Source organism: Hyla sarda, chromosome 2 (assembly GCF_029499605.1).
Source record: "Hyla sarda isolate aHylSar1 chromosome 2, aHylSar1.hap1, whole genome shotgun sequence".
In the NCBI taxonomy this organism is placed as follows: domain Eukaryota; kingdom Metazoa; phylum Chordata; class Amphibia; order Anura; family Hylidae; genus Hyla; species Hyla sarda.
This window is the reverse complement of record NC_079190.1, coordinates 46,459,429-46,485,309: the sequence shown is the minus strand read 5'-3', so window position 1 is coordinate 46,485,309 and position 25,881 is coordinate 46,459,429. Positions and strand designations below refer to the sequence as shown.

The following is a 25,881-nucleotide window of genomic DNA, read 5'->3' as shown; positions in this document are numbered from 1 at the left end:
ACCTGCATTTTCTTTAATAATCATAATCATAATGAATCATCATCATGGTGCAGAGCATGTACACCAGTTTTTTGGCACAATATTGCCCAGAATTCTGGTGCATTTGTAGTAACTCTTGACTATATTCTTTAAAAGAGGGAGATTCATTTAGTATCAAATCTACACAACTTATCACATATGGCTTCTTACGTTCTAATAACATGAATATACTTATAAATTCTAGGAGTATTTATAAAGAACATAAGATCCCGTTCACTTATAGTTAAAGTGTAAGTAGTCGATATTCTTATTTGATTTGTTTTGCCGATTTAACATGTCTAGAGCTGGTTACGTAGCTACATGTCTACTTTTCGAGCTTAATTTTCCATACATAAATATATAAATTTTTGAGCTGTAAGTTAGTGGTTGTACTCTGTTGTCTCTATGGAATTACTGCTATTTCATCTGAATGTGCAAACAAAATTTTAGTTCTAATGGGGTTGATGTTCATATTTATGGTTAAAACCATTGCGTCGCTTGGCTATCCATTACATGTAACTAGAAGGCTTAATTCTTTACAGCCATTCATTTGTTAATCCTCTTGTATGTGAGTCCTGTCTCATTTTCATTGGCTTATCCTCAGTAGTAATACTTTTTACCTAAGAATCCTTTTAGATACGCAGACCTGCACCAGATATAAGGGCCGATCTAGTAGATCAGCATTCATTTAAGGAACCTATTACGTGACTCAACTGTCATGTGGGAAAGGCTGTTTGAATCCTTCATGCAACCCTTTTATCTTCCGTCATTGTTCATCAGCCGTGCACCTCTGTGTAAAAGGGGAATGTGCTGCCGACATTAATTTTTGTGATCCACCAACAAACAAATGTTTTCTCAATAGTCAGCTGATCCCCCTGGACCCGTTACACAGTGCAGTATTGGCTTATTCAGATAATAATTGCCCTAATAGGAACTTAAGAAAGCCCATTGGATGCCAGTTTCCTTGCCTTGTAGATAAAGCTATAAAATAATGATTTGTCCAATTTATGAACTATAAATTTGTATTGCCCATGTCCTAAAAAAAAAAAAAAAAGTTGCATTGTATTCACATTTGTGTTTTTTTTCCCTCTTGATTTCAGGACGACTTCTTAGTTGATGCCGGAGGGTAAAGAGCCAAAAGAGGAAGACAACTGTGACCTTTACATAAAATTATGAGAAGTTTTCATTATGAGGTTATCAGGGAAGCTAAATGTGTTCAGGTATGAGTTTTAAAGATTAAAATCTAAAAATAAATAAATGTATATACAATGCTTCCTATGTGGCTTAGTGCCGAGCAGTTTTTCCCATGTGTCGTCATTTTCAGTTGTGGAGCAGTAGCTATAAACTAGTGAAGTTTCTGCCTCATTTCTTATTCTCTGTGCAGTTCTCTCACAGAGCTTGGAAACGAAGGAGCATATGTAGAGTTTAAGCTGTAAGCCAATCAGTGTATGTCAGCCCTGCATGTCGATCAAACAGCAAGGGGGCTGGCATTCAGACCGCTGAGGCGTTGCAGCCCTAGGGCACAGAAGATCTTAGGCCACGCCTCTCTGACGCATATGTGTTATATCAGCAATTTCTTTTATTGAAATAGACTTGCAGACAGGTTTCAAAGATATCATACGACTATTTTGGGGATGACTGATTCGCTTTGATTACAGTATCCGCTAATATATAGCTATTGTACCTGTATCCTCATGCACAAGCCCAGTCCTTTATAGTGTATCGTCATATTACATACACTACCACCCCCTCACCCGGTTTTAAAAACACTTAAAACATTCAGGATCAACTTGTAAAAAAAAAAAAAAAAAAAAAACATTAGAGGAACTGCAGACTGCTAAATTTTAACCCCTTAAGGACATGCACTGTAAATGTACGGCGCTGCACCGAGTAACTTCACACACAGCCGTGGACCCTCCGGTAATGGCTGACATCAACGATTGCGCTGTTGTCCGCCATTAACCCCTCAGATGCCATGATCAATACAGATCGCGGCAGTGCAGCACTTTAAATGGCTGATCTGATCGCCCGCGACACTGCCTTGGGGATCAAATCAGCCGAGATGCCTCTGCCGCACTATCGGTGTCTTCTGCTCTGATCTGCCTTCCAGCAGACCAGAGCATGAGATCACCGATAATATTAATCTGTGCTATGCCTATGCATAGCACTTAACAGTATTAGCAATCTGATGATTGTTATAAATAGGCCCCTATGGGGACTAAAAAAAGTGTTTAGAAAAAATGAAATACAATAATTTTTTTTTTTTTTTAAAGGAAAAAAAATTGAAAAAGCCCCTCCCCCTAATAAAGATTTAAATCAACCCTTTTCCCCATTTTACTAAAAAAAAAATGCAAAAAAATTATAAATCATATTTGGTATCGCCGCTTGCGTAAATTTCCGAACAATAAAAATATAATGTTAATGATCCCATGCGGTGAATGGCGTAAACTTCATAAAAAGTTAAATATTTCAGCTTTTTGGTCAAATCATATTGACAAAAAAAGTAATAAACAGCGATCAAAAAGTCACATATACGCAACAGTGGTACTAAAACTACAGATCATGGTGCAAAGAATTAGCCCTTATGCAGCCCGTATACGGAAAAAGGAGAATGTTAGAGTTGGTCAAAATAGGACATTTTTAAATGTACTGCAGGCTACATTGTACCTAAAGTTCTTTAGAGCTACATTTCTGAGCTACAGTCATGGCCGTAAATGTTGGCACCCCTGACATTTTTCAAGAAAATGAAGTATTTCTCACAGAAAAGGATTGCAGTAAGACATGTTTTGCTATACACATGTTTATTCCCTTTGTGTGTATTGGAACTAAACAAAAAAAGGAGGGAAAAAAGCTAATTGGACATAATGTCACACCAAACTCCAAAAATGGCCTGGGCAAAATTGTCACCCTTTCAAAATTGTGGGAAAAATAAGATTGTTTCAAGCATGTGATGATTCTTTAAACTCAACTGGGGCAAGTAACAGGTGTGGGCAATATAAAAATCACACCTGAAAGCAGATAAAAAGGAGAGAAGTTCACTTAGTCTTTGCATTGTGTGTGTGTGTGCCACACTAAGCATGGACAACAGAAAGAGAAGAAAACTGTCTGAGGACTTGAGAACAAAAATTGTGGAAAAATATCAACAATATCAAGGTTAGAGTCCATCTGCAGAAATCTAGATTTGCCTTTGTCAACAGTGCGCAACATTATCAAGAATTTTGCAACCCATGGCACTGTGGCTGATCTCCCTGGGCATGGACGGAAGAGAAAAATTGATGAAAGGTTTCAACACAGGATAGTCCGGATGGTGGATAAGCAGCCCCAAATAAGTTCCAAAGATATTCAAGCTGTCCTGCAGGCTCAGGAGGCATCAGTGTCAGTGTAAACTATCCAGCGACATTTAAATGAAATGAAACTCTATGGCAGGAGACCCAGGAGGACCCCACTGCTGACACAGAGCCATAAAGCAAGACTACATTTTGCCAAAATGAACTTGAGTAAGCCAAAATCCTTCTGGGAAAACATCTTGTGGACAGATGAGACCAAGATAGAGCTTTTTGGTAAAGCACATCATTCTACTGTTTACCGAAAAATGGAAAGAGTCCTACAAAGAAAAGAACACAGTACCTACAGTGAAATATGGTAGAGGTTCAATTATGTTTTGGGGTTGTTTTGCTTCACCGCACTGTACAGCTCAGTGTTAGAAAGCTGGGTTTGCATCAGAGATCTTGGGTATTCCAGCAGGACAATGACCCCAAACATACATCAAAAAGCCTCCAGAAATGGATGGCTACAAAGTGCTGGAGCGTTCTGAAGTGGCAGCAATGAGTCCAGATCTAAATCCCATTGAACACCTGTGGAGAGATCTTAAAATTGCTGTTTGGAAAAGGCGCCCTTCCAATAAGAGCCCTGGAGCAGTTTGCAAAGGAAGAGTGGTCCAACATTCCGGCTGAGAGGTGTAAGAAGCTTATTGATGGTTATAGGAAGCGACTGATTTTAATTTATTTTTTCTAAAGGGTGTGCAACCAAATATTAAGTTAAGGGTGACAATAATTTTGTCCAGGCAATTCCTGGAGTTTGGTGTGACATTATTTCAAATTTGCTTTTTATTCCTCTCTTTTGGCTTAGTTCCAATACACACAGAGGGAATAAACATGTGTATAGTAAAACATGTTACTGCAATCCTTTTCTGTGAGAAATACTTCATTTTCTTGAAAAATATCAGGGGTACAAACATTTACAGCCATGCCTGTATGTCCTTTCTTCTTACACACACAAAAACTGGGAGAAAGCTCCATAAATGGGATTTCTGCAAGTTATTAATTTTTCCCATTGCCTGTCAAAATGGAGCAACACATAAATGCTTGGGTTTTGTGTTATGTTTTTTTGTTTTTTTTTAGCTCCTGGCAGCCTTGAATATTTTGACAATATACCTTTCTCTTTTCACAGTTAATTGGTGTTACCTGAACAGAAGATGAAGACCTTGAAGGATGAATAATAATAAATTATATATATATTTTTTGTTTAAGTTGTATTTTATAAACTCAGTTGTTTTTTTTTTTTTAAGATGAAATGAGACTAATAAAGATAAAACAAACCATAGGAACCAAACACTTTTCTGTCTCGGGCTATTTAGTATTTAACACATCTAAACCTGGTCCAATAACAGCTTTACAGTAATACTGTAACAATTTACTACTATCAGTTTAGTGATCTTTATTTTTTTATTATAGTATGATATAATATTTTTAAGACTGAAACTTTTATCAGAAAAAGAACAAAATATATATATATTTAATGATACAGATCACCATCACTTTTACATAGTCAAGTTGAACACTTACTGACACACCTCCCTTCTCTGTCACCTAGTTTATATTACTGTTGGTAAACTTTATTATTTGTGCTCTTCTAAAACTGTTTAAAGGGGTACTCTGGCGCTTAGATATCTTATCCCCTATCCAAAGGATAGGGGATAAGATGCCTGATCGCGGGGGTCCCGCCGCTTGGGACCCCCGTGATCTTGCACGCAGCACCCCAGTTAAAATCAGTCCCCGGAGCATGTTTGCTACGGGTCTGATTACCAGCGACCACAGGGCCGGCGGCGTGTTACGTCACGCCTCCGCCCCCGTGTGACGTCACGCTCTACCCCTCAATGCAAACCTATGGGAGGGGGCATGACAGCTGTCACTCCCCCTCCCATAGGCTTGCATTGAGGGGCAGAGGCGTGATGTCACACGCCGCCGGCCCTGTGGTCGCCAGTAATCAGACCCGGAGCGATCATGCTCCGGGGACTGATTTTAACTAGGGTGCTGCATGCAAGATCACGGGGGTCCCCAGCGGCGGAACTCCCGCGATCAGGCATCTTATCCCCTATCCTTTGGATAGGGGATAAGATGTCTAAGCGCCGGAGTACCCCTTTAAGGTCTGACATAACATGCTTGTAACAGAGTTCTAAAAGGGAATTATTTTCTGTGCATGTCTAGTAGGGCTGTTTGTGACCAGAGTTGATGGGTGTGGTCTATTGTTTCCTTGTTCGCAAATAAGACGCACGGACCAGATATAGAAGAAATCACAGGGCATGTTAACCCTGCCCTACATCACTCCATTCAACAATGGTATTAAGGTCTGTGTAACTTTTAATTCAGTTGTCGCACGGCCCGCCACTGCTCTGCGACATTTAACCAGAGCAGTTCAGCAAGCATTAATCGACATCCATGTGACATTTGATACATTTTTTGCAAAAAGAAAGTTCACATTTAATTAAATTTCCTTCAATGTTCCTATCCACACTGCTCAGATGATTAGATCATAGTTTAAGGATCAAGAAAATGAAGTTAAAGGGGTACTCCCCCCTATACATCTTATTTCCTATCTAAAGGATAGGGGATAAGATATCTGATCACGGGGGTCCCGCTGCTAAATCTGCTCTGTGCGTGATGACTCACAATACAAGGGTCGGAGTATCGTGATGTCATGGCTCCGCCCCCTCCTGCCATCACGCCCACTTCCTCAATGCAAGTCTGGGGGGGGGGGGCATGACTGCCACCACGCCCCTTCCCATAGACTTGCAATGAGGGGTCGGGGCGTGATGTCACAATACTCCAGCCCCTGTATTGTGAGTCATCATGCATGGAGAAAACTTAGCTCTGTGCAGTCATGACTCGGGGGGGCTTCCGGAGAGATTGCGGGGGTCCCCAGCAGCGGGACCCCGTGATCAGACATCTTATCCCCTATCCTTTCAGTAGGGGATAAGATGTCTAGAGCGGAGTACCCCTTTAAGGATCTACCTGGCCAGCCCAGTCACCACACTCAAATATTATGGAGTCTGCATTGGGTTAGGAGTAGACTCCCACCCACTGCGTCCATTGAGCAATTAGCATGTGTGACCGACAAAACAACTAAACTACAATCTACAGATTTTGGGGGAGATATATCGAAACATGTGCAGAGGAAAAGTTGACCAGTTGCCCATGGCAACCAGATTGCTTCTTTTATCTTTCGGAGGCATTTTTCAAAATGAAAGTAGCGAACTAATTAGTTTCTCTGGTCAGCTGCTCCACTTTGGCTTTGCACAGGTTTTGATATGTTTTATTAAAGTGGTAGGTACCCCCGTTTGCACATTAAAACAGTAGGAAAACAAATATCAACACTGCATAGATGAGTACAGAGAAAGTGGAGGCTATCAATAAGCAATAAAATACCCAACTTGATAAGAAAATTATATAACATTTGAGGAAAAAAAAAAAAAACTTTCTTGTTATTGGAGATGAAGTCTGTGGTATGTTCTTCTAAAGCATTCCCTGTCTTAGATGTCATCCAGGACAGGCTTGACAGATTTGAAGAGATTTGTGGAGCACTTTCCCTTAAAGGGGTACTCCGGTGAAAACCTTTTTTCTTTTAAATCAATTGGTGGCAGAAAGTTAAACATTTGTAAATTACTTCTATTACTTCCAGTACTTATTAGCTGCTGAATGCAGGAAATTCCTTTCTTTTTGGAACACTGATGACATCACGAGCACAGTGCTCTCTGCTGACATCTCTGTCCATTTTAGCAACCATGCATAGCAGATGTATGCTAATAGCAGCATGGTGGCTCAGTGGTTAGCACTGCTGCCTTGCAGTGCTGGGGACTTGGGTCAAATCCCACTAAGGACAACAATAAATAAAGTATTATTATTATAATAACGTCAGCAGAGAGAACTGTGTTTGTGATGACATCAGAGAGCATTCCAAAAAGAAAAGAATTTCCTCTGTAGTATTCAGCAGCTAATAAGTACAGGAAGGATTAAGATTTTTTAATAGAAGTAATTTACAAATATGTTTAACTTTCTGCCACCAGTTGTTTAAAAGAAAAAAGGTTTTCACCGTAGTACCCCTTTAATCAGAAAGGGTCACCTTCGACTGTAAGGAGGAAACTGCATGGAGAAAAGAAGAAAACTCCCAACTTAGACCTGATGAAGCCGCACATCCACAATTAGTTTTGAAGTTATGCTGAGAAGCAAATAGATCAAAATACAAACAGGTTGTTAGTATTATAAGTTTTGATCAAAAAGTACAAGCCCACTCGCCATGTCAAGGCCACCTAGTCAGTGGGTCCCTAACCTAACACTGGTGTAGCCCACTGCCTCCGCAACACCAAGCCCCAAGAGGGAACGACCCAGTGGTCAAGCTGCCCGACCAAGCCCCTGGCTCTGGACCACCCCACCCCACAGACCAATCATCACAGCAACAATGACTCCCACAGAGAACCACAGCAGTGTGAATACCTACTACGTGCTCCATGCTAGAGGGCTGGGAGAACGTTGGGAAGAAACCCTTATGCAGTCTCCTGCTAGTTAATAATGCCTGGGCCGATAGTTGGAGAGGCGTGCTGGCCATGGAAGAGGGGAGAGATTACAAATGTAGAAAGAACAACCCAGGACAAAAGCCCGGGGCACAAGATCCCTTTAACCTCTTCAGGACCCATGTCGTACCGGTAAGTCATGGGACCCTGGTACTTATGGACCCATGACGTACATGTACGGCCACGGGAATTTTGGTCCCCGCCGCACAGCAGGCACCCCGCGCAAATGCCGAGGGGGGGGGGGGAGGTCATCAGACCCTCCCCCCATGTCGGCGATCGCGGCAAATCGCAGGTGAATTCACACCTGCAATTACGGGTCTATGGTGACCCGGAAAATAAGGGGGATCAGGGTTGTCCAAGACACCCACGATCCCCCTGAAGGGATAGGAGTGAGGTGGCACCCCTTCTATCCCTGCTATTGGTCACCAGAAGCGACGGCCAATAGCAGATCGGGGGCGAGGGGGTAAACTTTCATTTTCCTCGTCCTTCCCACAATAGGCGGGTCAGAACTGGGAAACCGACAGAGGACCAGTGCCGTCGTCCACTTAACCATCCGTGGCAGCGGAGCGACCATCAATGACTGAGATCAGCGACAGAAGAGGACGGCGATGCGGCTCCCTGAATCCTACGGAAGCCGGTAAGTTGCCTAGCAACATCTGGAGTGCTACAGTTTGAGACCACTATACAGTGGTCTCTAAACTGTATCCCTCCAGATGTTGCAAAACTACAACTCCCAGCATGTCCAGACAGCTGTTTGGGCATGCTGGGATTTGTAGTTTTGCAACAGCTGCAGGGCTACAGTTTGGAGATCACTCTGCGTGGTTTCTAATTTATAGCTCTCCAGATGTTGCAAAACTGCAAATCCCAGCATGCCCAGACAGCAAAATGCTGTCTCGGCATGCTGGGAGTTGTAGTATGGTACCTCCAGCTGTTACATAAGTACATCTCCCAGCATGCCCTTTGGCGATCAGTGCATGCTGGGAGTTGTAGTTGTTAGGATTCTTTTCTCCCTGTGATGTCAACTCCAGTTGTGTTGATTATCAGACAGATTTAATGCACATGTATCGATACAGGTGGATGATCTCTTACAAGCAGAGAAACAGGTCCGCAGAAGAAAATCATGCCCCAAAGTAGGTTACAGCACTTTATATAGTAGCATTCTTAGTATAATCTTATTGGCTAAGGACCCCTGGAGGCACATAATGTTGAACTTTATTACCAATCACAGGGGCTCCTGTACACATTCTGTTAGCATGGAAAGAGCTTGTTAACTTACAAAAGTCTCATTTACCAAGGTCATTTGGATAGTTTTTGAGCATCACTTGGCACTGGCCCCAACTAAGATGATAATCAACTGAAGCTAGATAAAACCGGCCAACACTATTCTAAAGTTATACAATAATTATATATAGGTGTGTATATAATATATATAAGAAAATAGAGAACATAGATATCAAAATATAATTCTACCAACAGTAGTTTTGCAACAGCTGGAGGCACACTGGTTGGAAAATACTGAGTTAGGTAACAAAACCTAAATGAAGGTTTTCCAACCAGTGTGCCTCCAGCTGTTGCAAAAGTACAACTCCCAGCATGCATGGTCTGTCAGTACCGGGTACATTCACACGGGCAGATTTACAGTGTTTCCTGCTCGAAGTTTGAGCTCCGGCAAATTTTTCGCCGCAGCGCAAACTCCTTGCAGGAAACTCACCGTAACCTACCAGTGCGAATGTACCCTAAAAACACTACACTAACACATAATAAAGGGTGAAACACTACATATACACCCCCTTACATCCGCCCCCCAATAAAAATGAAAAACCTATTGTATGGCAGTGTTTCCAAAACGGAGCCTCCAGCTGTTGCAAAACAACTCCTCCCAGCATTTCCGGATAGCCATTGACTGTCCAGGCATGCTGGGAGTTTAGCAACAGCTGGAGGCATCCTGTTTGGGAATCACTGGTGTAGAATACTCCTATGTCCACCCCTATGCAATCCCTAATTTAGTCCTCAAATGCACAGGGGTTGCTGATTTGCACAGGGGTGGCTGATTTTACAGCGGTTCTGACAAACACAAAAAATAAATACCCACGTGACCCCATTTTGGAAACTACACCCCCCACCGAACGTAATAAGGGGTATAGTGAGCCTTAACACCCCACAGGTGTTTGACGAATTTTCGTTAAAGTTGGATGGAAAAATGGATAAAAAATATTTTTTCACTAAAATGCTGGTGTTACCCTAAATTTTTCATTTTCACAAGGGAAAATAGCAAAAAAAAAAAAGCCCCCCAAAATTTGTAACCCCATTTCTTCTGAGTAAGAACATACCCCATATCTGGATGTAAAGTGCTCTGCTTGCACACTACAATGCTCAGAAGAGAAGGAGCGCCATTGGGATTTTGAAGAGAAAATTTGTCCGGAATTGAAGGCCACGTGTGCTTCCAAAGCCCCCATAGTGCCAGAACAATGGACCCCCCCACATGTGACCCCATTTTGGAAACTACACCCCTCATGTAATGTAATAAGGGGCGCAGTGAGCATTTACACCCCACATGTGTCTGACAGATTTTTGGAACAGTGGTCCGTGAAAATGAAAAATTAAATTTTTCATTTGTACAACCCACTGTTCCAAAAATCTGTGAAACGCCAGTGGGGTGTAAATACTTACTGCACCCCTTATTAAATTCTGTAAGGGGTGTAGTTTCCAAAATGGGGTTCCACTGTTCTGGCACCACAGGGGGCTTTGTAAACGCACATGGAATGACTTCCATTCCAAACAAATTCACTCTCCCAAAGCTCAATGGCGCTCCTTCTCTTCTGAGCATTGTAGTTCATCAGCAGAGCAATTGACGTCCACACGGAGTATTTCCATACTCAGAAGAAATGGGGTTACAAATTCTGGTGGTCATTTTCTCCTATTACCCCTTGTAAAAATGTAAAATTTTGGGGGAAAAATGCATTTTTGTGAAAAACTATTTTTTTCCATTTATACATCCAACTTTAACAAAGTCGGGAAACATCTGTGAGGTGTTAAGGCTCACTGTACCCCTTGTTACGTTCCTTGAAGGGTGTAGTTTGCAAAATAATATGCCATGTGGTTTCATTTTTTGCTGTGCTGGCACCAGAGGGGCTTCCTAAATGTGACATGCCCACCAAAAACTATTTCAGCAAAATTTGCTTTCCAAAAGCCAAATGTGACTCCTCTTCTGAGCATTGTAGTTCGCCCGCAGAGCATTTTACTTCCTGGGGTGTTTCAATACTCAGAAGAGATGCGGTTGCAAATTTTGGTTGGCATTTTCTCCCATTACCTTTAGTAAAAATGGTAAATTTGGGGGGGAAAAACTGGACTTTCATGACAAATTTTTTTTTTTTCATTTACACATCCGACCTTAATGAAAAGTCGTCAAACACCTGTGGGGTGTTAAGGCTCACTGGACCCCTTATGCCTTGAGGGGTGTAGTTTCCAAAAAGTATGCCACGTGGGGGGGTTTTCTGCTGTTCTGGCACCATAGGGGATTCCTAAATGCGACATGCCCCCCAAAACCATTTCAGCAAAATTCACTCTCCAAAATCCCATTGCCGCCCCTTCCCTTCTGAGCCCTCTACTGCGCCCGCCGAACACTTGAGTTCTAGAGATGAGCGAACTTACAGTAAATTCGATTCGTCACGAACTTCTCGGCTCGGCAGTTGATGTCTTATCCTGCATAAATTAGTTCAGCTTTCAGGTGCTCCGGTGGGCTGGAAAAGGTGGATACAGTCCTAGGAAAGTCTCCTAGGACTGTATCCACCTTTTCCAGCCCACCGGAGCACCTGAAAGCTGAACTAATTTATGCAGGAAAAGTCATTAACTGCCGAGCCGAGAAGTTCGTGACAAATGGAATTTACTGTAAGTTCGCTCATCTCTAGTTATTTCCTTACTCAGGAGAAAAAGCCCCCCCAAAATTTGTAACCCAATTTCTCTTATCACCCCTTGCAAAAATTCAAAAACTGGGTCTACAAGCACATGCGAAAAATTAAGATTTTGAATTTTCTCCTTCACTTTGCTGCTATTCCTGTGAAACACCTAAAGGGTTAACACACTTACTGAATGTCATATTTTGAGGGGTGCCATTTTTATAATGGGGTAATTGGTAGGGTATTTCTAATATGAAGGCCCTTCAAATCCACTTCAAAACTGAACTGGTCCCTGAAAAATTCTGATTTTGAAAATTTTGTGAGAAATTGGAAAATTGCTGCTGAACTTTGCAGCCCTCTGATGTCAACTTTATGATGCAAATATACTTTTGGAAGACATGTTTTTAAAGTAGACATATTGTATATGTGAATCAATATATCATTTATTTGAGATGTCCATTTTCCTTATTAGCAGAGAGCATCGAAGTTAGAAAAATGCAAAATTTTCTATTTTTCATAAAATTTTGTATCGACAAAAATTTTTCCACTAACAAAAAGTACAATATGTAACGAAAAACAATCTCTGAATCAGAATGAAAGATAAAAGCATCCCAGAGTTATTAATGCTTAAAGTGACAGTGGTCAGATGTGCAAAAAATGGCTGGGTCCTTAAGGGGTTAAAGAACCCCCCTCTTATGTATCTAAAATTTAACTATTATTATGTTAATAAAATAAATGTTTGACTAGTGATTAAAAATACAGCAATACTGTTCCAGGCGTAGACATGTATCATGGAATGAGACCATACATAATATAGCACTTGGGGGTCTGCAGTACCCCATATCCTGGACTTGGTATATGCTTATTTAAAAAGCATAATTTGCCGTCCTCAACTAGTGCAACAGCACCGTCCTCAGGAGGGATAAATGGCAAACACCTCACAACGTGTTCACCCCGACCTTATGTGTGCTTGGTGTACGGCCTCATCACTCAGTGCCCTGTTATTATCCTATCATCAACTGTGGATGCTTGGACCAATGCCCAGGTATATGTTTCCTTACCTGTCCTTCAGATCACCAATAGACTTGCTGGTTACCTGTGCAGCAATGATGTCATATTCCAGCACCGGCGTTCCGATCATGCTGAAATGGGAGGAATATCTAGATACACCCTTTATTAGATATTGGGTGGAGACTGCTCTGGACTTGGACATATAAGGCTTCTGCATGTATGATCTACACCGAGAACCAAAACAAATACCGAATACATTGGTACAACCAAAATGTTGCACAAATTTAACCAAGCAGTCGCCCCTATGTACTGGAGATGCACAACATAAACTACTTTCACACGATAAACTTGCTCCATTTTAAAGTCCCATTAGGAAAAACCTTTACAAAATCCTGTTCAAGTCTATGGGATTTTGTAATTAGCCGTTACCATTGATTATGAATAACGGGCGTGATTTGTGACAGGAGGAAAAACAAACATTACATGCACTAATATTTCTCCCTTCACAAATAATGTCCGTTATTCATAAGATATAACCTGTGATAACGGCTAATCACAAAATCCCATAGACTTGAATGGGATTTTGGAACGGGCGGATGGAAATCTGTTTTGGTGTGATACAATTGTAGCCCCACCACTGTTCCAGATCCCCTGCACATCTCCTGTCTGTGCTCAAAAAAAACAAAACTAAAAGTTTTTTTTTTTTTTTTTTAATAAGATTACACAGGTGAGTGCTCTTTCTACTGTATTGGATTTGCTTATTGCATTTTCTGTTTGCTTTATGTGTAGCACACCCGCTTCAGATGATCAGGGAGATTAAGTGTAATGTGGTTAGCTGTGGTACATTGGTTACTGTATACCGTATATCCCCGGCGTATAAGACGACTTTTTAACCCCAAATTTTCTTCTGAAAAGTCGGGGGTCATCTTATACGCCGGGTATTGAGGTCCGGGAAAGGAAAACTTCTGATTATCTACCCAGGCCGGCTCCCGTGTAAAAACTAATACCAGGGGGCCTCCAGCTGTTGCGAAACTACAAATCCCAGCACGGCAAAGGCTGTCCGGGCATGCGGTGAGTTGTAGTTTTACAACAGCTGGAGGCCCCCTGGTTTTTAGTATACAGTATTAGTTTTTACCTGCTCTGGCCAGCCCCCGCCTGCAGCCACACACGGGAGCCGGCCCGGGCAGATAATCATAGGTATTGATATGCCGGAAATCCCTGTGTCCCAAAAAATCTTTTCGGGACATAAGGATGTCCGCCGGTCACTTACCATTCCTCGGTCGGCACGCGTCCTCCTGCGATCCTCCGTCTCTATGGTTGTACGCACGGGACGTCAGTGACGTCCCGTGCCTACAACGATAGAGGCAGAGGAGCGCAGGACCAGGAGGACCGCAGGAGGGGGCGCGCCAACCGGGGCCTGCTGAGTGACCGGCCACCGCTCCCCGGTCCCGGCACCTACTGCTATGGTCCATAGGCCATAGCAGTAGATGGTGACCGGGGCCAGAGGAGCGGTGATCGGAACACTGTGGGGGCAGCAGTACAGACATACAGCCTCCAGCCATACACTGTATATCTGTTGGGGGGAGTTGCCAATCTAGAGAGAGAGTGTGTGTGTGTGTGTGTGTGTGTGTGTGTGTGTGTGTGTGTGTGTGTGTGTGTGTGTGTGTGTGTGTGTGTGTGTGTGTGTGTGTGTAACATTCTTAAGGTTTAAGAGCCTTAAAAGATGTGTGTGTGTGTGTGTGTGTGTGTGTGTGTAACATTCTTAAGGTTTAAGAGCCTTAAAAGAGTACCTACGCCAATGCACTCTGTTTTGAACCCTCTGTGCCCAGGTTGCCAAGCAAAACAAAAACTTTAACTCCCCTTCCTACGTTCCCCCCAATATCGATGTCAAGTTCTCCGGTCCCCAACTTCTGCTTCCTGTAAGTCGATGACGTGACGCTCAGCTTATCTTTGACTTTTGCCAGAAAGTTGAAGTCAGGGACCGGAGAACAGGACATCGATAGCAGCGCAATAGGGGAACATAGCAAGGTGAGTTAAAGTTTGTTGCGCTTGGCAGCCCAGGCACCTAGGGTTAAAAAATTTAAAAAAACGCACCATTTAACCCCTTAAGGACATAGCATTTTTCAGTTCTTGCACTTTCGTTTTTTTCTTCCTTACCTGTTAAAAATCATAAAACTCAATTTTGCACCTAAAAATCTATATGATGGCTTATTTTTTGCACCACCAATTCTACTTGGTAATGACGCCTTTTCCCCAAAAAATTTACGGCGAAACCCAAAAAAAATAAATTGTAAAAAAAAAAAAGAAAAACCACCATTATGTAACTTTTGGGGGTTTTCATCTCTACGCAGTATATTTGTCGGTAAAAATGACACATTATTCTGTAGGTCCATACGGTTAAAATGATACCCTATTTATATAGGTTTGATTTTGCACTTCTGGAAAAAATGATAACTACATGCAGGAAAATTTATACGTTTAAAATTGTCCTCTTCTGACCTCAGAAGTTTTTTTGGTCACTTTTTTTTATACCATAAAAAAAGTTATAGACTTTTTTCCCCGTACGCCATTCACATTCACCGTGCGGTTTAATTAACAAATTTTATATATATATACATATTTTATAGTTCAGACATTTACGCACGCAGCGATACCACATATGGGATAAGGGGGGGGGGGTGATTGAAACTTATTAGGGAAGGGGTAAAATCATCTTTAACTTTTTTTTCCCTTTTTTTTTTTTGCAATGTTATAGCCCCCATAGGGGACTATAACATGCATTATACAGAATGCAGGCACTGATCAATGCATTGCGATAGCATAGCATTGATCAGTGTTATCGTTGCTTGACTGCTCCTGCCTGGATCTCAGGTACGGAGCAGTCATTTGAAGAGCAGACGCGGAGAAGGCAGGTAAGGGACCCTCCTTGTGCGTCCTAGCTGATTGGGACACCGCGGTGGTCCTGATCAGCCCGACTGATTTGCCAGGAAGCTTTCACTTTAGACGCGGCGATCAACTTTGTTTGCCATGTCTAAAGAGTTAATGCCGGACATCTGCCTGAACTGTGATGGCTGGCATTAACCACGGGTCCAGGCTGCTGATAGCAGCCGGGACCGTGCAGGTATGATGCGAGCTCATCTCCTGAGCTCGCTTCATAACCCTGCCGTGCCATAGCACAGTTTATAAACGCGTTTTGCGGCAAGGGGTTAAGTTACCCTTACAGGTACTGTATGTTCTTCCACAGATGACTGACAAAAGAGAATGAATAACAGAGTGAAGTGGGTGAACTTTAAAACTCGCTGGTTTGGGGGCGTGGCCTGGCAGCCGAGGCGGATGGTCGCAGCTTAGAGCAGCTCCGCATAGAAGCCTGCTAAAGCGACGAATATACTGCAAATCACCGCTCCTTACCGACATCTACTGCCACCGGAACCCCAGCGGAGATGCCTGCACGCCGGAGAAGGCAAACCAAGCCCGGCACATTGCAGAGATTCACCTTTGTGCCCCGCACCACGGCCTCTCAAAATGGCGCCGGCAACCATGCGATCTCCTCGAGGCGGGCCCGCCAGGAGGAGGAAGACGGAGCTCACCTTTCTCCTCCGCTTCAACGCCGATCACTTTCAGTACCATCCCTGCATACATCTACGGAGCTCCTGGTTCCAGCGGGGCGCCGCTCGACCTCCCCGGACGCGGCTGCGAACACCCGGCATGCCGCAGTTGCACACAGGTCGGGATCCGACTCCTTGAGTCCCCCCGCTTCCCCGGCCAGGAGTTCTCGGACACAGGAACCTCTGCTTGAGCTGACTTCCAGGCGGCCCAATTTGGACACTGTCAAGGTAGGACTCTGGGGGGCTGACGACTATGCAGACCTAGTCCCTGACGACCCACTAGCAAAGGTCCCAGTCTCCAACCAAGCTCTAACAGACACTGCACTTAAAGAAATGCTGCTATTGTTACGCTCCTCGTTCGTACAAGACATGCAGAACCTGGTTAACCCTTTAAAAGCCTCAGTGCAGGCACTGGAAAGCAGAATAGACCATGTTGAGCAGAAATTTGGAGAATTTGCTGGCTCTCACAACTCCCTCATAGATAAAGCAAATGAAATGGAGGATGAGGTTCTTGCATTAAAGCTCAAAGTGGCGGATCTAGAAGATAGGAGCCGTCGTAACAACGTTAAATTGCGAGGGATACCAGAGTCTGTGGCTTCTACGGACATACCAAATTATGTACTATCCCTGCTTAAAGCAACCCTGCCTGATTGCTCCATGTCAGAGCTAATTGTGGATAGAGCACACAGGGTCCCCAGACCCAAACACTTAGAGGACACTGTGCCACGTGATGTTCTAGCACGTATTCATTTCTATCAAGTAAAAGAAAAGCTCATGGAATATGCACGCCGTAACAATGGACTGCCTGCCCCATACCACAAAATCACGGTGTATGCGGATCTGTCTGCCCCCACCCTGCAAGCAAGAAGATCTTTGCTGCCAATTACTTCAGCCTTACGCTCCGCTAGGATAATGTACCGCTGGGGCTTTCCAGTTCGTCTACTCATCAGATATGACAACTCCATGCATGTTATTCGCTCCCTCCAGGAAGGTGAAAAACTTTTATCTCAATGGAACATTGCTCCAATCTATCCCCCCACAGGATCTCGAGCACCCAAATCTCCAGATAAAGTGAAGGACTGGGCTCCGGCTTGATTAGCTAATTAATGGACGGTGTTTCCTTTCTTTTTCTGTGCGGGCTCCGTGCTGTGCCCTGACCGCACGGCTTCAGAGTGGACTCTTACCCCCCACTGTCTGTGGGATAGCGTTTGCTTCGGCAAGCTATCCTTCCTTGTTTTGTTTTCTTTTTATTGTTTTGTATTATTCTGTTATAAGTTTATTGGTGTCTTTATATTCCTTGGTCTACTGAATGTGCTCGATGGACATCTGGCGGATGCACGCTGGCTGGGAGGTGCGTCTTGCCATCCTGATATCCTTTACCTGCTACTAAGTTGTCATCTGCTCTTTTTCATATTAGTATGGCCATAACCCTCGCTAGCTTAAATGTGAACGGTTTAAATGCTCCCCATAGACGGGCACATTTGTGGAAGGAAGCCCAGTTGTTAAAATGCGATGTATTATGTGTACAAGAATCACATCTGTTGGCTAAAGATGCACACCGCATACGTCACCCTGTGTATACTCACATATTTCATTCTCATTTCAGTTCCAAATCACGAGGGGTTTTCATAGCAATTAAGAACTCCGTTGCGTTTACATTGAAGGAATCCATAGCAGACGACCTTGGGAGGTATGTAATACTTCGTTGCACCATCAATGCCACACAGTTTACTATTGTCTCATTATATGCCCCAAACAAGAATCCAACACGCTTCCTGCAGCGTTTGATGAAAAGGGTCAATAGCACAGCCTGGGGTTCCTTAGTGGTATGTGGGGAATTCAATACGGTTGTTGATGCCTCCATGGACTCTACTTCCTCCTCCCGCTTCCATTCTGCTTCCTTGACCCCTTTTCTCTCTGCTACAGATTTATATGACATTTGGCGCATTCATCACGCTTCCGAAAGGACTTTTACTTTTCATTCTGGGGTACATAACACTTACTCCCGCATTGATCTATTCCTGGTAGACAGATCACTTATATACAAGTCTACACAAACTGACGTGCACACAATAAAATGGTCGGACCATGCAGCTGTGGTCCTGAAAATCATTGACCGAGCCTCCTCTCCCCCAATCCATGCCTGGCGCAACAATCCCTATCTTTGGTCCCATCCAACCTATGCTCCTCAACTAAGAAAGGACATAACAGACTACTTCTCTAGTAACTCTGGTTCAGTGGAGGATGCTATCCTACTATGGAACTGCCACAAAGCAGTTATAAGGGGTTTTTGCATCAAGTATGGATCCCTCTTAAAAAGGCAACGGGAGCGACTTCTCACTGACACATTAGATAGGCTCAAACAAGCAGAACTTATGAACCAGACACTACCCTCCCCCGCTAACGCCGACTCGGTGGCAGATGTACGGCGAGAATTAAGATGTCTACTACTTTCTTCGTATGAAAAATCATACCGGAAACTTCAGGCAAATTATTACTCCCAAAATAATAAAGCCGGTAAGCTATTAGCTAACCGCCTAAAACAACGACAAGCTAAATCCCGCATCCCATATATACTCCATCCAGTCACCAGTGATAGACTCTACACCCCTTCTGACATTGCTAATGGATTCGGGTCCTTCTACTCTAATCTATATAACTTACGAGATTCTGTTGCCACTCCACCAGACCTGACGTCTACTCTACAATCCTACCTCTCTAGCCTACGACTTCCTTCCTTAACTCAGGCCCAACTACAAGATTTAAATTCTGATATTACACTTCCTGAGGTTTTAAAAATCATTAAATCCTTGCCCACAGGCAAGGCCCCAGGCCCAGATGGCTTTGCTGCCTCATATTACAAAACCTTTAGCGACCTGCTGGCCCCAAATATTGTGGAGTTTTGCAGGACAGCAATCATAAAAGGCTCGTTCCCTAAAGAAAACCTGCAAGCGATCATAACCACTTTGCCGAAACCGGGGAAGGAGCCTGATAGACCTCAGAATTTCCGGCCTATCTCGCTCCTTAACCAGGACGTCAAAATCTATGCAAAGCTCTTGGCCTGCCGCCTGTCAAAAATCCTCCCATCTATAGTGCACAGAGACCAATCGGGATTTATTGCTGGACGTCAAAGCTCAGACAACACGCGCCGTCTTCTTAACATTTTTCACCACTTAGAACGCTGCTCGACTAAAGCGGTTATTGTAGCGCTGGATGCGGAGAAAGCGTTTGACCGACTACGTTGGTCGTTCGCTTTTTCTGTCCTATCACATATGGGATTTTCGGGTAACATACTGTCCGCTATCACCTCCTTGTACTCCACCCCGACGGCCAGAGTATCGGTGAATGGTACCCTTTCTGATCCATTTCCCATCACGAATGGCTCACGTCAGGGGTACCCCCTTTCCCCATTGATTTATGTCCTTTCCATGGAACCGCTGGCACAATCAATCAGACAAGACAAGAGAATACATGGGGTTACAGTAGGGGGACAAGACCATGTCATCTCGCTGTACGCAGATGATGTCATACTAACCTTGACGAACCCTGAAATTTCACTCCCAGCAGTTATGTCGAACATCTCGTATTACGGGACACTGTCTTACTATCATCTTAACGACACTAAAACACAAGCATTACCCATCAACCTCTCCCCTACTATGCTGCACAAATTGAAGGACACATACCCTTTTCAATGGCAACCATCCAGTCTCCAATACCTAGGCATTTATCTCTCCTACCCTTCTAAATCACTTTACGTGGACAATTACGAAAAATTATTGCTCTCCATACAAAAAGACATGGAACACTATGCTAATTCGGAAATCTCATGGGTGGGCAGGGTGGCAGCTTACAAAATGTTTCTCCTACCTAAACTTCTGTACCTATTTCGGACCCTCCCAATACCTCTCCCTTCTACCTTCTTTACTAAAGCACAAAAAGGGCTCTCCTCTTTCATTTGGGCAGGTAGGAAACCCAGGCTGTCCTCGCAAATACTGTCTCGTCCCAGACTGGCAGGGGGACTGAGTGCCCCAAACCTTTACTTTTATTATGTTGCTACTCTGGTATCTATGATTAAGCATTGGTGGTGCAACAAAGCATCCCTCCCTTGGGTAGAAATAGAAAACATAGACGTGGCCCCTTACTCATTAAGAGACATACTCTACACGCCCTTCTGGAGTGTCTCCCCACCCCCACTTTCCAATCCTATTGTTAAGGCGTCATATGTAGCTTGGACTTTCTTTGTATCTCATATGTCAAACCCAGTCCCCATGACATTGAACGATGTGCCTTTATCTTTCCTGCAAGCTCAAATCCCAGACCTAGATCTATCCTCCTGGACAAAGAGAGGCATACTCCAGATCAAACACCTGCACGAAGAAGGGGGACTGATGACATATTCAGATCTGGCACACAAATATGGGACCCCACCCCATGATTTTTATAAGTACCTACAGGTTAGACACCTCCTACAAAGCCTATCTCCCTCACAGGGAAGTCGGGACGGGGCGACCTTCAGATTACTTACATCTCCAAGGAAAGGGCTGAAACCTATATACGCAGCTCTACAGCACACTGAAACGCTCTCTAAACCTTATCCTTTAAGGATATGGGAAACGGAGTTACGAATGTCATTCACAATGACGGATTGGCAAGAAGCCTTCAGAAACATACAATCAGCCCTCCAATGCTCATCCCATATAGAATCGGCTTATAAAACAATCTTACGTTGGTACCACACTCCTGATAAGTTGGCCATATTCTATCACTCTACATCTGACAAATGTTGGCGGGGCTGCGGTCTCAAGGGTACACTCCATCACATCCTGTGGACATGCCCTCTTATTCAAACTTACTGGGGTGCATGTGCTGACTTAATAAGAGAAGCCCTGGGGGCTAAGGTCCCGTGGTCCCCTCAGTCGGTATTGCTATTCCTCTCCATCTCACTCATACCTTCTCATGAACGTGAATTGTACTGCATTATTTGCACGATAGCTAAAATAGCACTGTTGTGTCATTGGAAGACGTCCAACACACCATCGATTACCTCCATAGTCGCTAAAATCAACACTACTTACTCTTTTGAAAAAATAATAGCTTTGGGATCCAATAGATTCCATCGTTTTGAGAAAAGATGGAGACGCTGGCGTTCATCCCCACACTGTGTAGACATATAATCCTCCTATGGATATTAACTCCTCACACCCATTCTCCTTTCCCCTAGCATTTGCCGTTCACCATACTCGACATCAGAGTCGATAACCAATGCTGAGACATGTAACTCACCGAGCACACAGTTATGTACACTTCTATATATTCCTTATCAGTAATTTTGTAGACCTATTGCTTTATATCCCTGAGGTATCCAATAGTTCTCTCTGGAAATGACACCAAGGTTAAGGTTATTTGTTGACTATTTGTAACTGCTAAATAAGAAGCTAATGGCTGACTTCCCAATGTCAGCGTATAAACATGATGTCATACCCTGCATTGTTTCCACACCCGTAGGTGTGCATTGATTGTAACCATTCAAAACTCTTTAATAAAAATTATTATTGAAAAAAAAAAAAAAACTCGCTGGTTAAAGGGGTATTCCAGCTTTATACATCTTATCCCCTATCCAAAGTATAGGGGATAAGATGTATGATGGCCGGGGTCCCGCCACTGGAGACTCTCTGCCTCCAAGACGGACGTCACATCACGGCCATGCCCCCTTGGGAGGGGGTGACACCCCCCACCCATAGACATGAATGGAAGGGGGCATGGCCCGGCACAGAATGCTGGGGAATAAGATGTATAAAAGCTGTAATACCCCTTTAAACGCTGTGGATTGCGTTGCATGAAATCTGTAGCATACATGTTATGTGTACAAATCACTGCAAGGAAAAATTAAATAAAAATCACTTTTTGTGTGTCATTTTCATCTTGTAATTTAATTAACAAGATTTGTAGCACGACTATGCACTTGGTCTTTCGAATCACTGTACTAAAAGACAACATGTAGGCCAACATACCATCATACAAAAATAGATACTATCGATATTCAGAACGAGAATCCTGATCCATCTACTGAGCTCGAATAGAATATTTAGTCAAAATAAAATAACATTTTAGTGCAATATTAAAAATAAAATAACTGAAGCCAGACTTCTACCCAAAGCCACCACCTCCACTTGTCTCCTACAGATCAGAAGTACGGATAATATCACGACGCTGAGCAGTGCAGGATAGGTGGCGGATAGAGATGAGCGAACTTACAGTAAATTCGATTCATCAAGAACTTCTCGGCTCGGCAGTTGATGACTTTTCCTGCATAAATTAGTTCAGCCTTCAGGTGCTCCGGTGGGCTGGAAAAGGTGGATACAGTCCTAGGAAAGAGTCTCCTAGGACTGTATCCACCTTTTCCAGCCCACCGGAGCACCGGAAAGCTGAACTAATTTATGCAGGTCAACAACTGCCGAGCCGAGAAGTTCGTGACGAATCGAATTTACTGTAAGTTCGCTCATCTCTAGCGGCGGATGTGGTATTTCGTTTGTCGTGCCGTCTCGTCTTCTAGTCGTCTCCAGAGGTCGAATCTCATTTTGTTATTTACGTCATACAGTAAGAGTAACGAGTTTTAAAGAAAAACGTTTACTTCATAATATCAGGTAACATTAAATATCGCTCTCTATATTATATTCGATTGAAAGCTGCAAAATACAGACACTATAATGCGTTATTCCACATTGTGGAAATATTTTGACATTAGATGTGGTAAAAGGGCCAAGATGACAACTCATCTTTATGTATACACGTCCTTTTTCACCCGCACGGCAGCAACGAAGCCGACCGCGAGCATTCACCGCCTATATACAGACATCCTGGGGTCTTATGGAAAAGTCACCGCTGCCTCCGCCTCCTCCTCATCAGGCCAAAAAAATGACATTTCCGTCTGTGCAAAATTTTCGCAAAAGGTGGTAACAGAAACTCCATGATGAGCAGCGCAGAGGCCAATAGTCACATGACTGATGTGCGGGGAGCAGATAGTATAGAATAGGCTTAAGTCCACAATATTGGATGAAGAGGGGTGGGGATGGGGTTAAAACAAAAATACATAATAGATGTTCAGTTCATTAGAGAAGATTTCTGTGGTACAGGGATCTCTGTACTGACACACAAACTGTAAACCCCAGAACCACGGCACAGAAACAGTGACCTGCAAATAAAATACTCTACTGTACATGGTACTTCTAGTAAAAACACAGAGGATGGGCAGTCCTGGCAGACCGGTCCCTTTTCTTTTATTACTGCAGTACAGGAAGTCTTAGTCACTAAACCGAAGGGGGAGGGCGGCTGTGGCTCTTCGGTTAATGCAGCTGTACTCTGTATGCACAAATCAGCAGCTTCACCTAAACAAGAGAGAGACCATTAGTAGGCAGCACAGAGACTAGAAGACAATGCGACCTAACATAAAATGGTAACAATGTGACTATGCACGTGTTTTCCCAACTATAGTGCCTGCAGCTGTTGCAAAACTACAACTCCCAGCATGCCCGGACAGCCTTCGGCTGTCCGGGCATGCTGGGAATTGTAGTTTTGCAACAGCTGGAGGCACCCTGGTTGGGAAACACTGCTCTATGGTGTTGCATAACATAAGAGTCCTGGAGATGTAGAGGAAGAAAAGAAAAACAAAAATAAAAAAATAAAAGTCTAAGCAAAAAAAAAGGGTACTAATAAAAACAACAAATGAAGGTGCAAAAAAAAATTAAAATAATAAAAAAAAAAGGACACTTTTCTTACAACGTTACAATTTTCAAAAATGGTACAAAAACCTATACAAAATTGTGTCTCCTAATTGTAAGGATCTACGGAATAAAAATTTTTTCTTCTTTTTACCGTAAAGTGAACGGTGTAGAAACCAACACATAGGCCCAATACAAACCCCCTCCCTCAAAAGTTGGAAAATTGCAGGGTTTTACTCATTTCACCCCACAATAGATCCTGCATAACACAAGCCATCATATGGATCTATAGGTGGAAAATTGAAGGACTTGCTGCTTTTAACCCCTAAAAAGGGGTACTTCACTGGAAATTTTTTTTTTTTTGTTTAAATGAACTGGTGCCAGAAAGTTGAACAGATTTGTAAATTACTTCTATTAAAAAAATCTTAATCCTTCCAGTACTTTTTGGGGGCTGTATACTACAGAGGAAATGCTTTACTTTCTAGATTTCTCTGATGTCACGACCACAGTGCTCTCTTCTAGCCTCTGCTGTCTATTTTAGGAACTGTACAGAGCAGCATATGTTTGCTATGGGGATTTTTTTTCCTGCTCTGGACAGTTCCTAAAATGGACAACAGAGGTCAGCAGAGAGCACTGTGGTCATGACATCAGAGAAATTAAAAAAATAAAGCATTTCCTCTGTAGCATATGGCCTAAAAAAAAAAGGACTGGAAGGATTAAGATTTTTTAATAGAAGTAATTTACAAATCTGTTTAACTTTCTGGCACCAGTTGATTTAAAAAAAAAAAAAAAAGTTTTCCACAGGAGTACCCCTTTAAGAACGATAGATTTTTTTCATTTTTTGCACCTTCATCTTTTTTCTCCTTGCATCCTAATAGCCACAACGCTTTTTTTGCGCTACCACAAAATCAATGAGGAAACGAAAAAAAAAAATATCTGTGAGGCCAAAGGCTGTCCGGGCATGCTGGGAGTGTTAATTTTGCAACAGCTGGAGCACACTGGCTGGGGAAAACCGACCAAGCTAAATGACCCCCAAACCATTGAGCAGCAACTTACCTTTCCAGTGGGCACCTCAGATAGTCTTATAAAAAGTTTATTAGCTCCAGGGACAGGACTGAAGGAATAAATAAAATGAGCTTCCTGAAAAACAAGACAAGCGAGGATCAGGTACAATTCTGCTAAACAATGGTCAGGTCCCGTACATGGTGAAGGCACAGGAGAGGGGGAGATGCTGAAATCAGGGTGTAGGTTTTTTTAATGATTTGCACTTTCACGTAACAAGCAATGGAAATGCTGTGAGGGCCCAGAGAATGCCCAAGAGCCCTCCTTATCAATACCCCACACTAATCACTCACAGCATCATTGTATGCAAACACATTAAAGGGGTATTCCAGGCCAAAACTTATATATCAACTGGCTCTGGAAAGTTAAACAGATTTGTAAATTACTTCTATTAAAAAAAATCTTAATCCTTCCAATAGTTATTAGCTTCTGAAGTTGAGTTGTTGTTTTCTGTCTAACTGCTTTCTGATGACTCACGTCCCGGGAGCTGTGCAGTTCCTATGGGGATATTCTCCCATCATGCAAGGGATATTCTCCCATCATGCACAGCTCCCGTGACATCATCATTGAGCAGTTAGACAGAAAACTTCAGAAGCTAATAACTATTGGAAGGATTAAGATTTTTTAATAGAAGTAATTTACAAATCTGTTTAACTTTCCGGGGTGGGTGGGTGAGTGGATGGATGGATGGATAGATAGATACAGCAACAGAAGAATGCAGC

The 25,881-nt window shown here is 43.0% G+C and overlaps 2 protein-coding genes across 3 annotated transcripts in view; one reads left to right on the top strand and one right to left on the bottom strand.

Annotated features, from left to right (window-relative positions):
* The window catches only part of PSPC1 (paraspeckle component 1), a 119,417-nt gene extending 114,791 nt beyond the window's left edge, over positions 1-4,626 (top strand). The window contains exons 9-10 of one of the 2 annotated variants that reach the window (XM_056561708.1): positions 1,119-1,238; positions 4,468-4,626. In XM_056561708.1, the coding sequence (XP_056417683.1) occupies positions 1,119-1,148 (30 nt within the window). In that variant the 3' untranslated portion in view covers positions 1,149-1,238; positions 4,468-4,626. The remainder of the gene's footprint in view (positions 1-1,118; positions 1,239-4,467) is intronic. The other variant, XM_056561710.1, reaches the window with a different exon arrangement.
* Positions 4,627-22,857: 18,231 nt separating this feature from the next.
* Positions 22,858-25,881, bottom strand: part of MPHOSPH8 (M-phase phosphoprotein 8) — a 59,151-nt gene continuing 56,127 nt past the window's right edge. Inside the window, exons 13-14 of the mRNA XM_056561706.1 lie at positions 25,154-25,237; positions 22,858-23,764 (exon numbers count right to left, since the gene is read on the bottom strand). Coding sequence (XP_056417681.1) covers positions 23,723-23,764; positions 25,154-25,237 — 126 coding nt within the window. The 3' untranslated portion in view covers positions 22,858-23,722. The remainder of the gene's footprint in view (positions 23,765-25,153; positions 25,238-25,881) is intronic.